Source organism: Myxine glutinosa, chromosome 12, assembly GCF_964187855.1.
Source record: "Myxine glutinosa chromosome 12, kmMyxGlut1.1, whole genome shotgun sequence".
Classification (NCBI taxonomy): domain Eukaryota; kingdom Metazoa; phylum Chordata; class Myxini; order Myxiniformes; family Myxinidae; genus Myxine; species Myxine glutinosa.
Window position 1 is genome coordinate 42,766,586 of NC_136272.1, and position 14,588 is coordinate 42,781,173.

The 14,588-nt window shown below is 41.6% G+C and overlaps 1 protein-coding gene across 2 annotated transcripts in view; it reads left to right on the forward strand.

Moving 5' to 3' along the window:
* Nucleotides 1-14,588, forward strand: part of LOC137437887 (mitogen-activated protein kinase 14) — a 39,714-nt gene that overhangs the window by 13,394 nt on the left and 11,732 nt on the right. For both annotated transcript variants that reach the window (XM_068132586.2, XM_068132587.2), the window contains exons 3-4: nt 192-250; nt 812-923. In XM_068132586.2, coding sequence (XP_067988687.1) covers nt 192-250; nt 812-923 — 171 coding nt within the window. The remainder of the gene's footprint in view (nt 1-191; nt 251-811; nt 924-14,588) is intronic.

Sequence of the window (14,588 nt, forward strand, 5' to 3'; positions counted from 1 at the left end):
CTATTGCCTGATATCGCTGTCATGTTGTTTTCATGACACGCGTTGGCATGGCTGGATAATTGCGTGGTGATGGTGTCACCGCCTATCGTGGACCGACATGATGGATGCACTACTTTTCCACTGATGAACATACAGTATAGCTTTTACCCACATGACACTTTTGTTTCAACCCCTGCCCCCGTTTCCTTTAGGTTATCGGCCTACTGGATGTATTCACACCGGACATATCCCTGGAGACTTTCAATGATGTGTAAGAGAATGTTTAATTTCGCATTCTTTATCTTGCTAAGAATTAAATATTCTAATATCAAATATTTTGATGTGATAGTCGTATTATTCAGAAAATTCGGACTCGTGCAAAACCAAGGCAGTCGTGGGGTATTGCATTGATATTTGGGTAGTGAGAATCAGCCAGATGTCGGGTGACTATAGGAGCAACACCTGAGAGGAGAGGACTAATCAGAATGGAAAAATGACTTCTGGTAGGAGTGAGGAAGTGTATTAGCTGAGATACAGGAAGTCAATTGGTGAGGATGAATGATGACCTGAGATGGTGGTGGCCTGCCTCTTTGAAGCAGCGGTGGGACGTGTAGTTAGACAAAGGTTGGGAAAAAGGGAAACAAAGGAGTGGAGGTAGCTGCAAGCCTGGACCTTTCGATGTGAACAAGGTGTAGCGTGGCAGAATGGCTCTAGAGGAGATTAATGAGTCGAGCCAAGGAGGGGCAGAGAGGTAAAGCATGCAGGTAAGACATGTTGAAAGAGGCAATTACATCAATAGGCCACTAACTTGTACAATCTGATTAATTGCTAGGTACCTGGTGACCCATCTCATGGGTGCTGATCTTAACAACATCGTCAAGTGTCAGAAGCTGAGTGACGACCACGTCCAGTTCCTTGTCTACCAGATTCTTCGAGGACTAAAGGTAAAAATTGCAATCGACCTCCCTCACCCTCTTCCCTATACCTTATCATCCATCCCTCAATTTTTTCCTCAAGGCACTTTCTGTTCCCCCTTCCATAAGTTTCGATCATAAAAGTAGTCCTAACAATGGAACTCAGCAGGTTTTCTTCTCACCAAGCCTGAAGCTAATACGGATGATATAATGCTCCCAGCCGTATGTTGTTGTTTCAGATGGGCTTTGAGGTCAAGTGGAAAAACGATGTTACAACACGGGGTTGGAGTGATATTTATCGTTGGGAGTACAATCAAATTGCTTTCAGGGTAATAACCATTTGCAGTGAGTCATTTGCAGTGCAAAGCCCTGTGGGGAAATTTGTGTTTTTCTGCGTACTTTTCATTCTTGTGCTCTTTCCCACTTCATGGGCTCTTGTGTTATTTGAAACAAAGGCAGAGCCTGCGGGCACAGAGCTTGACGTTTGTAACATCCAAGTGGTATCACATTAAAGAGGTCATTCATGGCTTTTGGCTGTTTCTTGCCTTGTTAACTTCTGTTTGCAGTCCATGCTTATAGTGTAGCAGCATAGCAAACCTGTTGTGCATTTTGTGATACAAGCACCAAATTTGGCACAAATGTACATTAATATGTTGCGAACATTTTCAGATATTGGGCCACTTGAAATTCTCTTTATGTCCGCCATATTGGATTTCAAAATGGCCGCCACTTGAAATCTACATTTGCTATTATCTCTGGACGTAATGCAGCTATTGACTTGATTCTGGTATCTAAATGTATGTTTTTGGGGGCAAGGAATCCAATGGTACCAATTTCAACTTAATATTATCTATCACAGTCTGTTATATAATTTTATTTGGAAATTATCTAGGCAAATATTGGATTCAACACAATACTTTGAAAAGAATGTCTTAGTTCTGTAAATGTCTTAGGTATAATACTGACATGCTACATGGTCTAGTATTTGAGGCTAGGTGTACTGGTATCTGAGGCTAGGTATATACCGGTACTGAAGATACGTGTACATAAACAGTGTCATGTTAACAAGTTCAGCATTGCCACAAGTACATGTATGTTGTTGACTCATCGTCATGTGCAGTCCCCTTCACACACACAGAGGGCTGTGCACTGAAGGGCAGCCTTTTTGCACTTGCAGCGCCTCACACACCCTTTCTTGCACTTGCAAGAAACCAGCTCAATGCAGCTGTGAGCGTGTTCGCTTGTGTTTGATGCTGTTTAACTTCAGTATCTGAGCTGTGGCAATTGCTGCAGGGTTAGTGTCTGCCATCTGTTCCTTGATGCTGGGTCCCTCTAGGATCATACTGACTAGGGCAAGCAGCAACGGTGGCACAGATTCTTCTTGACATACTTCAGGGAATCCTGTGAAGGGCTTGGCTTCTCCAAACATGTGACGGCGAACAATCTGTGCATCATGGGCAAGATGGACTGCATCACTATCACTGTCCAGCTCGCAGGCTTTGGCAAGAGCAGCACCGACATCTTCTTCAAATGCCATCAGGATGTCTCTCCCCTTGGTGTGTGCCCGCATGTCAGGAAACTGAGCCAACAGTCTCTGTTTCAGTCGTGTGGAGTGGACTCTCGTGTCGAGCTGGACTCCTAGCTGTTCCATTCTGGACTGATAGAGCTGGACAAAGTCAGCCAATCTGAATACTGGTGCCGTCTCCTCATCTTGTCTGGTTTCTTCAATGTAGAGGACGAGTTCAGCGAAGACAACTGCCGACATTGCTCGCTCTTGTTTTGTGTCCTGTGATCCTGTTGACTGGGCCTTTCTTGTGCGATTGTAAAGTCCTATCAAGCACCGTGGGTGATACTGGGCGTCCAACGCTATCATGTCCCCACCACTGAGACGGCCCAGCAGTTCTGTATCACCAAGAAGGGTTGCACAGGCACGCACCCGTTTGTCCATTTGGAATGTTGCAGCTTTCCGAAGACTGTCAGCCCCAGCAGGTTGTTCACAGAAGAAACAATTTTCTGGGACCTTCTTCTCTGTACTCGATGAGCGTGAATGTAACCTGGTGCGTTTGCATGCAGCTTGTTCCTCATCGCTCTCACATTCTTTCTTGAGTGCTCTCTTTTGTGCTCTCTGCAGTTTGGTGTTGTTGTACTGGAGCCTGCATGTCTGATGATATTTTGCACCGTGTGCAACCATCGCAGCTTCAATGCCATGACCATCATCGAGTCTTTCCAGGTGAAATGATCCTGGAAGCTCTCCAAGTTCACTGAATTTGACCAAGTTCTCTGCGAGTGAACTGTACCCACTCCCAATGTCTTTTCTCTTTGATTGGTCAGGTTTGGTCAGTGTCTCCGTCTTGTCCTCTTGACATATAAGGCATAACTTCCAGTCAGTTGTGGTGAGGTGCTGTGATGTTGATGGTGAAGTTCGCTCAACATCAGCTAGTCTGAAGCTCTTGGACATGGTGGAACTGTCTTCTGAATCTGCAACGATACAATGATATAATGTTAACATTTTGTTATATATATAATAGAGGGGTTTCCTCCGCCATACTAATGGAGAGGAGGATAATTCCTCTATATCGTAGAGCATTTAGCTTGGCACACTTAGGGAATTAGTTTTATGAGATTATGCCGGAATTAAATTTTCACCCATACCGGAGGCAAGAAGAGAAATAAAATCACATGAGATTCTTTAGTTAAAAAATATTCCCAAATTTATTGAATATTTACAAAACATTTGAATTCATAAATTCTTACAATATTTACACAGCCAAGATTTAAATATAAATCAGTCTAAACTCTTATTAGGTTGGACAGTACATTTGCCAGACATACCCCGTTCTGTTAATTACAGCCTTCGTGTTAAATTCAGAACATGTCAAAACTGTCAGTGTGGAATACACACTTCACTCAAAATACTACTTTATATAAAACATTTCTAATTTAAAGCCTTATAGTAAGAATTTCAGATAAACCCCAAAAAAGTAAGACCAGGTTGGCTATTAGACAACCTGCCTCTGTCGTGCCCACCAGACAAGTGGTTTTAGCCAGCACACATGTGTATCAGGTAAGCTTGTGCTGAGTACATCATACCTGAACAACTCAGTGAGGCAGAACACAGCAGTGCACACCAGGGTGACCCCTTCAGTGCATAAACCAATTAACCTGTCCACTGCAGGGCATATAGAAATGAAGTTATTTTCTGCATATAATAATAATATAAGTTCAGTTCTATATAACAATTTCTGTTATCACCACTACCACTACAACTACCACTACTACAAGCTTTGTCTGGAATTTTGTGGACTAACAGACAAACAGACATACAGACAAGCTGGGATCAAAACATTACCTCCTTCCACCATTGAGTGTAGAGGTAAACATCATGGAAATTATATCATGCCCTAGATTTAATTCATGCTTACCCGTGTATTTGCTTCACTGGTTCACAAGGTCTTTTGCATACATGTAATTCAGACTCTCGTCTTCATTGCTGACCACACAATGTTGTCTAGCTGAGCCCAGATTGTATGTAATTAACTCATTTATGTGGAGTCACAAGGTGATTTAAACACAGCCACACACAAAGAACACAGTTGATGTGGGTCAACACACATGCAGCCTCTCTACTCTTTTATTTGGGTCAGGGCTGTGATTAAAGACATGTAGTGGAGTCATGTTTGTAAACATTGTTAAAGACATGCTACAGTGCATTGTTAAGGAAACAAGACAGATGGAAGCCTATACAATAAATTTCTGTACTCTAGAAACACAAAAGATGGCTTAAAGGGTCTAGGAAAAGGGGATTATGCATGTTTGGTATTTATTGACAATATGAATGTAATGTTACATAAAATATGCATATGAAAAACAAATGAATGGGTCACTTTGTTTCCTAATGGGATATGAATTTATATTTTAGACTGCCAGTATATATGAGCTTGTCTGAGTTGTTACTAGTGATTTAGTATAGTTTATTTATTTATTTATATTTACAGAACTAAGACATTCTTTTCAAAGTATTGTGTTGAATCCAATATTTGCCTAGATAATTTCCAAATAAAATTATATAACAGACTGTGATAGATAATATTAAGTTGAAATTGGTACCATTGGATTCCTTGCCCCCAAAAACATACATTTAGATACCAGAATCAAGTCAATAGCTGCATTACGTCCAGAGATAATAGCAAATGTAGATTTCAAGTGGCGGCCATTTTGAAATCCAATATGGCGGACATAAAGAGAGAATTTCAAGTGGCCCAATATCTGAAAATGTTCGCAACATATTAATGTACATTTGTGCCAAATTTGGTGCTTGTATCACAAAATGCACAATTCTTTTGAATATTTGGGCTAAGCCACCCCACTATTAGCTGATGAGTCCGTCAAGAATGAAGAACCTTTGGTTAGTGTTGTAAAGCTATACAGTGGAGGTGTTGGTTTATCTTGTTAGCACAATATAGTACATCAGGATCATTATAATCCTGCCATTTATCTCATTCTCACTGGAGGATCCGTGGGGAGGGTTTGGGCGGGGGTTTCATGTGAGGTCCAAAAATTCCACCAATATTGAATACTGATTAATTGAATACCAATATTGAATACATATTGTTAGTTTTATGGGGGCAATTGTTAGAGTTTAAGACCTTCGCACTATTTATTCGCGTAGTTTATCGGACGTTTGAACATGTATTAAGGACACGTGCTAGGGATAGTTGTCTGGAGTACGACCCATGTTTACATTTTAGACTGGAGAGGTTAAGGATGTCCTGTCACGTATCTCTCGTGGTGAACAGGGCAAGAGGAAGGCGATCCTGGCCACACGGCCACGGTGAAACAGCATGTCGAAAGTGGCCAAGCAAACTGTCACAGGCGATTCACTTTTTTAGCGTCTCAATTGCATGGACCCCAAACAGCCTCGTGGGTTCAATTATATGGAGTTCCCCTTCCTTGATGACCACACACAAGTTATTATTAACAAACTGGATTTGTTAACAAAATGGGGCGGTAAAGGGAAGATTTATTAATTTATTTATTTTTATTTTGTTTTGCTTTATCCTTATATTTTTCTAATTTTCTCTTAGCCCCTTACCTAGAGCGGCATATGCCTTTTCTGGGGCGATATCCATAAAAAAAAAGAAAAAAAAGAAGGAATACAACCACAAATGTGGTTTGTAAAACATACTGTGATTTGTGAATGCTAAACTTAATACCCCATGTCCTTCGAAGCTCGACCAAACTTAATTAATAATGTCACTCCGTATGAATGAGTAAGGCAAGGTGGACACACAGAGAGAGAATTAATAGAACCTGTCCAGTGTCCATGACGCAATGCTTGCCACTGGGCAAGGGGTCTTTTCAACGGCCTGGACGGCTTGTTTTGCACTACGTACTTTCCTCTACAGGCTTCACGCACAAGACAGGGAGGGTGAGAAAGACACCAGTGCTGCATGGGACCACTAAAATGTGCAGGACCACCGGAGAGTGTATTACAGCACCAAAGGCATGATGGGAGAACCGTCAAAACTCAGCTGTCTGGTCAAACACCTAACCAGTCCACCAAGTTTTGTCCAAATCCGTCCACAACTTTGAGATACCATGCTATATATCGTTTTTGCCCCATCTCTCGATGGTGAAGATTCACATAAAATTCTTGGATCCAAATCCAGATCTTCACCAAAATCTAATCATTTCATCCTTGTCACAAACCCAACTTCTCCATCAAATTTCATCTGAATCTGTCAACAACTTTGAGATATCCTGTTCACAAACAGACAAACAAACAGACAGGGGTGAAAATATAACCTCCATCCACCTCCATCCGCTTTGCGGGGAAAAATGGCCTCTAAAGGTGGTTTTTTTTTTTTATCCACCTTTGGTGGTGGAGGTAATGAAACTTTGTATATGCAATCAACATTGGAGGAGGCATGAAATATACAATAATTTCTTGGATTTCACTTCCTGGTTTATGCCCCAGTGAGTGGGGACTTAGCTGACAGGGGTCAAAACGGGAAAAAATTTAACTCAAAATTTGATATTGGGTCATTCCTGGTGGAACTTTTTGCCATCTTTCAACTTTGCTTTGGGTGGGAAGCGTGGGGATTTGTGATGGCGCGTGATCGACTTCGCTCTAGTTCTAACATGCACTTGGAAATAACTATTATAGTCTATCCATATTTACCCCCTAGACCAGTCCGTAACAGTACGTTTGAAAAACAAAAGATTTGTAAAATGTACGTTTTTTTTTTTTTTGTGGCAATCTTTCCCACAATCTAGCAAACTGATCCATGAATCATGTGAATATTAAAACAGGACTTTCCCACTTTGTTGCTGGTTCGCTGTGCGTGCCATGACAGTTGGATGACTCAAGGCACTCTGACTGCACAGCACAACTCAGACCACACCGTGCTCGGTGAACTCTTTTATTCTTTTAATGCAATGGACATCTATTTCCATGAGCGCAGAAAACCCTGCATTTCATTTCATCCCCTTACTCCTACCTCCTCCGAGTCCTGTTGTTCTTCTCTCCTTACTCCCACACTAAGCTAAACTCCTTCCTCCCTCCTAACATTAGATAGCCCTTCAGCATGTGTGTCGTTATAACTTCTTCTTCTTTCGTGTGGCATGTCTGAGTTGTTGGTGTACGACATGAAGTTAGCTGTTTTCAGCTAGCCTCGAGCCCTTGTGGTCAGGTGCTGCAGTTCTTGCCATCCTCCCTATAGGCGATGTATGGAGCAGTGTTGCACATGATGATCCACAGTCTAGCGGAGGCCACACTCTGCCAGCAGTCAGTTAAGGTAGCATCATCCCTTCCTAGGCAGTACAACCAGGGAGCTTGGTGGAATAGGGTAGGTATTATAGGCAGCTGCTGGGTTGGGAGGTATGCCATTGCCTCATCTGCCATGTGTGTTTGCTCAGGCCATCGTCTGATGTGGCTTTGAGCTGATCCAGTAAAGGGTTTGCGGCTCTTCAAACTTCAGGGATGGGGCAGAGATGGGTAGATCTTCTCTTAGCTTGTTGTGCAGGAGGTGGTTAGGGTTCTGACGTGCCTTGAGAGCTGCTTGTCTAGTAATGGCTGCTCGTCAAATGTAATGGGGATGGATGCCCGTATGGTCTAGGAGATTATGGGTGGGAATAGGGTGAAGGCATCCACTGTTGATCATTAAGGAAGAATTGAGGTTCACATCTACCCTCTTGGCATGGTGGCTCCTTCCTCATGTGAATACGTAGTAGTCTGCAGATAAGGTTAACTATAGCAGCTGTTTTCCCTGATACTTTCTCTGCATGCTGCCTGAAGGTCACGGACTGGTCCGTTTGCACGTCAAGATAAGTAGGAGCATGCGTGAATGGAAGCCGGGGTTTCATTTAGCTTAATTTCTAGCTGCCTGTCTGCATTACTGTCCTGAAGATGGAAAACAGAGTGGACTGACTTCTGTATGTTGAGACATAGGCATGATTGGTGGTAATAGCGGTTCATAGAAGCAACATCTCAGCTAAGAGTGGCCTCGACGTCCTCAAGACTGGCTCGGATGCAGGATTGCAAGGTCATCGGCACAGGCAAGTTTGGTACCTGGTATCTCAGGGAAATCTGATGTGTACACAATGAACAGCAGGGGCGCTAAGAGTGAGTCTCACAGAGCCCCATTCTTGAGGTTGTGTGTTCTGCTGGTTTGTCCATTAAGGTTGACTATGAAGCAGTGGTTGGAGATTAATACCTGGATAAAGTTGACTAGGTGGCGGTCCTGTAGTATCTCGTGCATCTTCAGCAGTAGACCACTGTGCGAGGCTGTGTCGTATGCTGAAGACAAATGAAAGAAGACAGCCCCACATTTCTGGTTTGATTCAAAGGCAGTCTCAATAATGTCAGTTGCAGCTCGAACATTTTCTTTGGTGCTATGATTGTTCCTGAAGCCTGCTTGTTCTGGTGGGAGCGCTACCTCCACAAGTGGTTCTATCCTGAAGTTCTGCCAGCAAAGTCATTGCTTTTTCCCAAAGAATTTCTGCCAGCAAAGTGCGGGCAGTTACCTTTAGTAATTTTGTGGTAGTCCATATCACTTCTTCAAAACCACACTTTATGATGACCCTCACTTCTTTCCTTCTGTGCAATGCATGCTCTGCCTCTAATAAGTTTGATGAGCTTTCAACTGTTATTCTTGACTGGAACATCGATGTTTGCGCAATTACGGAGACATGGTTTAAGCATGACATGCCCCTGGAACTTGTTACGGCTATGCAACGTTTTGCAAGTCCAGAGTTAAGCAAATCGGAGGTGTGGGGATTTACATAAAATATCGCGATAATCCATCTCAATCCGATGAAACGACTCTTCCTCCAAACCTGGAAGTTACGTGGGTCAAACTTCGTCCCACACACCCACCAATATCGATTTCATACATCGTTTGTGCAGTTATCTACTTCCAAAAATCGGACAACCTGATGGAAGTGCAATTGACAGAGCACATCCTGTCTACTGTTGACCTCTTGTCAACAAATGTCCCTCTATTATTCCTTGGATGTGCGATTTCTTGTTCTTCCATCAGCAGTGTATGGCTGTAAGCTATCGTGTTACTCGCTCTGATGGGGTATCACTCAATGCAGGAGTTCCTCAAGGAGCATGCTTGGGACCCATCATTGTTTTAGCGACGATAAATGGCGCATTACCATCTGATGAAATGCAAACATTTAAATATGTAATGATTTGACTTTGGTTCAATGTCATCAATCACACCGGCCTATTGAAAAACGTACAAATAGTAAACTCCACACGTTACGTCCGCCCCAAGACTTGCTTACTATTTTCAAAAGTAATATTCGATCTTTTACCGAATACGCAGCATCTGTCTGGGGCGAAGCACTTACAAAACACCAACATTTTCACATTGGAAGAGTTCAAAAACGTGCTCTCCGCATAATATTGGCATCCAAATACACACTTACCAACAAGTTTTGTCTGTGTTCACTCCCTAGTCTGGAAGAACGCAGAAAATCACTTTGCATTGCATTCATGGGGAAAAAAACTTTTAAAACTACAGGTGGATTTGTAAAAAACAAGCCCAAAAGTCTAACAGCGGCGTAGCCGGGCTTGTAAAATATTATAAACTACAAACACACATGATTAGCTTTTTAAACAGTCACTAATGCTGTTTATAACATTAAACAAAGAAATTTGGAGGAATCCAGACATCCATGACGTAAGTTTTACTTGCAGAACTGAGCGAATATCTACTGTAATCTATGTACCCCACAGGGGTTGGAGGTGTGCCCATTTACCAAGCAGCTAGCTAGCGCTTGCCAAGCCAGCCGTTCCCTAAGGGTTTTGAATGGAGTGCTTGCTCGAATGCTTTAACCACTTGGCGATCTCTCCACAAGAACCTTGGTAAATGAACACACACCCAATGTTCTTGAGACCCGACCATAGATCGACTGTAATCTATATACCCCAAAGAGGAATGACCTTTCCTGCCGCTCTCTAAGTGAGCGGGTGTTTACGCCATAATGACATCATATACGTAATGACGTAGCATGACGGCTGACACAAAACTTCCGCTACTTTAATATATATAAGATATATATTTAACCTCCAGTAACGTTGCAGTTACCATAAAGGGATTAGTGTTACGATTAGATTTACTATAATAATAACGTTACGTTATAATTACGAAAATTATATTGTTTTTAAAAAATCGAGATGAATTCCTTACTTCTGCTTTTACACCGCTTCAATCCATCAACTTTCCATTCCCGACATTGGGATTGAAGTGTTATGGTTATATTTACTATATTATTATTATTATTACGAAAACGATACTACTGAAACGATATCACTGTAGTAAGAAACCTGGGCTTAATTTGTCCGGTGAGTCATAACGTCTAAGGCCGATACGCCGTATTGTTGGAAGAGCCGTAACGCCGATGCTTTCGACATTTGATGGTCATTTTAACAATCGGTTTGTTTGTGTTTCACACTGAGTGAAAAACGTAAAGGTAGAGCATGGCGATTGTGATATATGACAGGTTCGACGTAATGTTCAGCATGAAAGGCATATAAATCAAAATGGCAGTGCGTGGAGAGTCAGCCGCAGCACCACCGTAATGACATCAGATGTAATCACATCACTTTGTCATGTGACCAGATTCTCAGCTCTGATTGGTATGTTTGAGGGGACATACATACATACATACATGCATATGGACGGACAAACACTGTTCTAGATGGCTCTGCGATGGGCTATGCCATAAAATAAATAAATAAAAAAATAAAAAATTTTAAGAATAAATAAATAAATAAATAGGGGACCACCAAAATACCAGAATCGTTTTACAGCTGATTTTATTCTGAAATAATCAGAATCACTACAATTTAACACAGGTGGAGGCCAATTAATTTGGTGTGTGATTTTGAAGGTGATTGGTTACACCTGAGCCAATTAACAATTTGATATGACAAGGGGGGTGGACACTTATCCAATCAAGATATTTTAGTTTTGTATTTTTAATTAATTTTCTGAAATTTGTAGAATTTGTTTTTCACTTGGAAGTTGTGGGTTACGATGTGTAAATAAATGTGGAAAAAGTCTGATTTAATGCAATTTAATTCCAGGCTATATGGCAACAAAAGGTGAAAATTTTGAAAGGGGGTGTAGACGTTCTATAGGCACTGTATATAGGGGTAAATATTTTCTGTGGACCTGGACTGGGGTTCCGCATCTAGCTGTGATGTACACACAACTTTTACATCAGTGACGATAGAGTTCATATGGGTTGCGAGGCCATGGTGTCTACTCGGGGTGAAAGCAGGTAGTTGATAGCCTGAGAGACTAGCTCGACTTTCATCACTTTCATTTTCATCACTTCTGGGCCCTGTGCTTTTTCTGGTCTTCATCAATGATCTCTCTGACTCTCTTGAAAATCCTCTCTATCTCTTTGCTGATGACTCTACTCTGTCGCTCCATTCCTCATCCCTCAGATCGGCAGTCTGCAGCCTCCTCACTCTCTGCAGACCTGGAAAAAATTACAGACTGGGCAAACAAATGGAACATGTCTTTCAATCCTGACAAATCTCACAGTCTTACGATGTCTCTCCGAAAAGACCGACTGGACAACCCTCCCATCCACTTTCTGAATAATCCTCTCCAAGAAGTTCTGTCACTCAAGCTTTTGGGTCTCACTATCTGCCATGATGTTTCCTGGGAAAACCACATTTCAAATCTGGCCTCCAAAGCCAGTCGCCGACTGGGCATCCTCCGTCGTGCGAAGTCCTTCCTTGGCCCACCTGAGCTCCTCACCACATACAAGGTTTTCATCCGCAGCTCAATGGAATATGGAATAAAATGGAATAAAACAGCTGTTCACCACCATCTCTTATCTTCCCCCATCCAAAACCTTGATCTTTTCTACCCCCGCTAATTTCACCCCAAATCCACTTTTTTGAAATACCAACTTCTGTCCTGGAAGTCCTTGGTGTCCTTGTGTTTTATACTTCTCCCACCCCCCCCCCCCCTTCCCACGCCTCCTCCCCCCAAGCCCTCTCCCTCCCACACATCTCCCTGCTCTCAAATGTTATGTTTGTGTGCTTCCCCTTCTCTCCCCATCTCGTCTTCCACTCCCTCCTTTTATATATTTTGTTTGTCTGGTTGATTTGTTTGTGAAATAAATGTTAGCTCTTTCACGAGCCTCGATTCAGTATACAACAACAAAAAACAAAAAAAATCCCATGTGGATTTCTTGGAGGAGGATGATGAGTTCATCATGAGATGAGGCTTATTAAGGAGCACTTCCTTTTTAGCTGGAGTCACTCCCTCCACGCTCAGTTGGAGAACACCAGGAGTACAGGCACTCGTGGTACCATGGTCACAAAGAGTATCACATAGAAAAATATTAGATATGATTCATGTTGTAATGTAGATCTCAACTCGGAGAATGCCGGGATGACAGCCCGTCGGGTGATTAGAAGTCTTTCAGGGTGAACCACAGGGAGATCGGTTCTCATGTCACTGCTTTCAGTGTGTGAGCTAACTTTTTCCACGTGTGCAAGTGATGATCACTGTCATTATTTTGTGCCACGCTGATTTTTACTGCCCAGCGGAAAGCGGTTGTTCTGGATTGTTGTGGTATGGAGGTTGATGAGTTATTTTGGACACTTTTGGTCTTTCTGCAATTAGAGCAAATGCATGTCATGTTCCTTTAGACACCCACCAATCTCTTTCTTGGTGAATGAATGTAATTTGTTCAGGTTGGTCACATGTTTGTTGCTGTGTTTACTTGTACAATGACGTCTCAAGGTCTGAAAAACCTTCTGGGCAGTATTGAGTTATTGATTAACAAATGTCCACAACAAACTTTACCTGAACATTGATAACTATGCTAGCACTGGAACAGATAGTCACTACAGCACCATCTACCTATTACGTTAAAATGGGGAAGAATTTTTGACACTCCTCCTCTAGCCATCTCGTATGACGTGCATGCATTGGAACTTGGTCTTCACAATTTAATGATTACTTTTTCTGTCATTTTCAAACAATTTGAAAACGTAGTTCATTCCAGTTGAAGTATAATTTTCCAATCAGATTGTTGATAGAAACCCAGCCAACTCCTTTGTGAGCTTGAGTAACTCACATGGTCCCAGTCTACATGTGGTGTCAGTAACAAACACTTGAAAAGACATGTATATATATGTATATGTATACTGTATATATATATATATATATATATATATGTATATATATATATATATATATATATATATATATATATATATATATATATATATATCTTTTCAAGTGTTTGTTACTGACACCACATGTAGAGTGGGACCATGTGAGTTACTCAAGCTCACAAAGGAGTTGGCTGGGTTTCTATCAACTGGAATGAACTACGTTTTCAAATTGTTTGAAAATGACAGAAAAAGTAATCATTAAATTGTGAAGACCAAGTTCCAATGCATGCACTTCATACGACATGGCGAGAGGAGTGTCAAAAATTCTTCCCCATTTTAACGTAATAGGTAGATATACACATACTATATACAGTCATGTGAAAAAGTAAGTACACCCCATGTAAAGTTTTGACTTTTTCAACATATTTCAACATACAGCTATTTGATCTTCATTTCAACAATATTGACAAATAAAGGTGATATAATATAACAAATATCATGAAACATTTACATTTTGTAGTCCATTGTATAATTTAAATAAACATAAATGCAAATTTCACACGTGGAAAAAGTAAGTACACCCCTACATTTATCACTACTTCAAATACCTAAAATTAGAATAAGGTGCACCAGCTCAGGTGCAAATGATTAGAACATCGTTAGAGAGGATCTTGGAGGAACCTGTCTTATTTAAACCTCAGACATTTAGTTTGGTTTGCTCTTTGTTGTTGAAGTGTGCGGCGTCACCATGCCTAGATCAAAAGAGCTCTCTGCGGCCTTCAGAAAGAAGGTTATAATGCCTATGAGTCTGGGAAGGGATTTAACAAGATCTCCAAACAATTTGAAATCAATCATTCGACTGTCCGGAAGATCATCTACAAGTGGAGAAGATTCCAAACAACTGCCAACTTGTTCAGGACAGGCCGCCCCAGCAAGTTCAGCTCGAGAGCACACCGCAAGATGCTGAAAGAAGTCTCTAACAACCCCAGAATGTCATCCCTGGACCTACAGGTAGACCTTGCCACTGTTGATGTCAA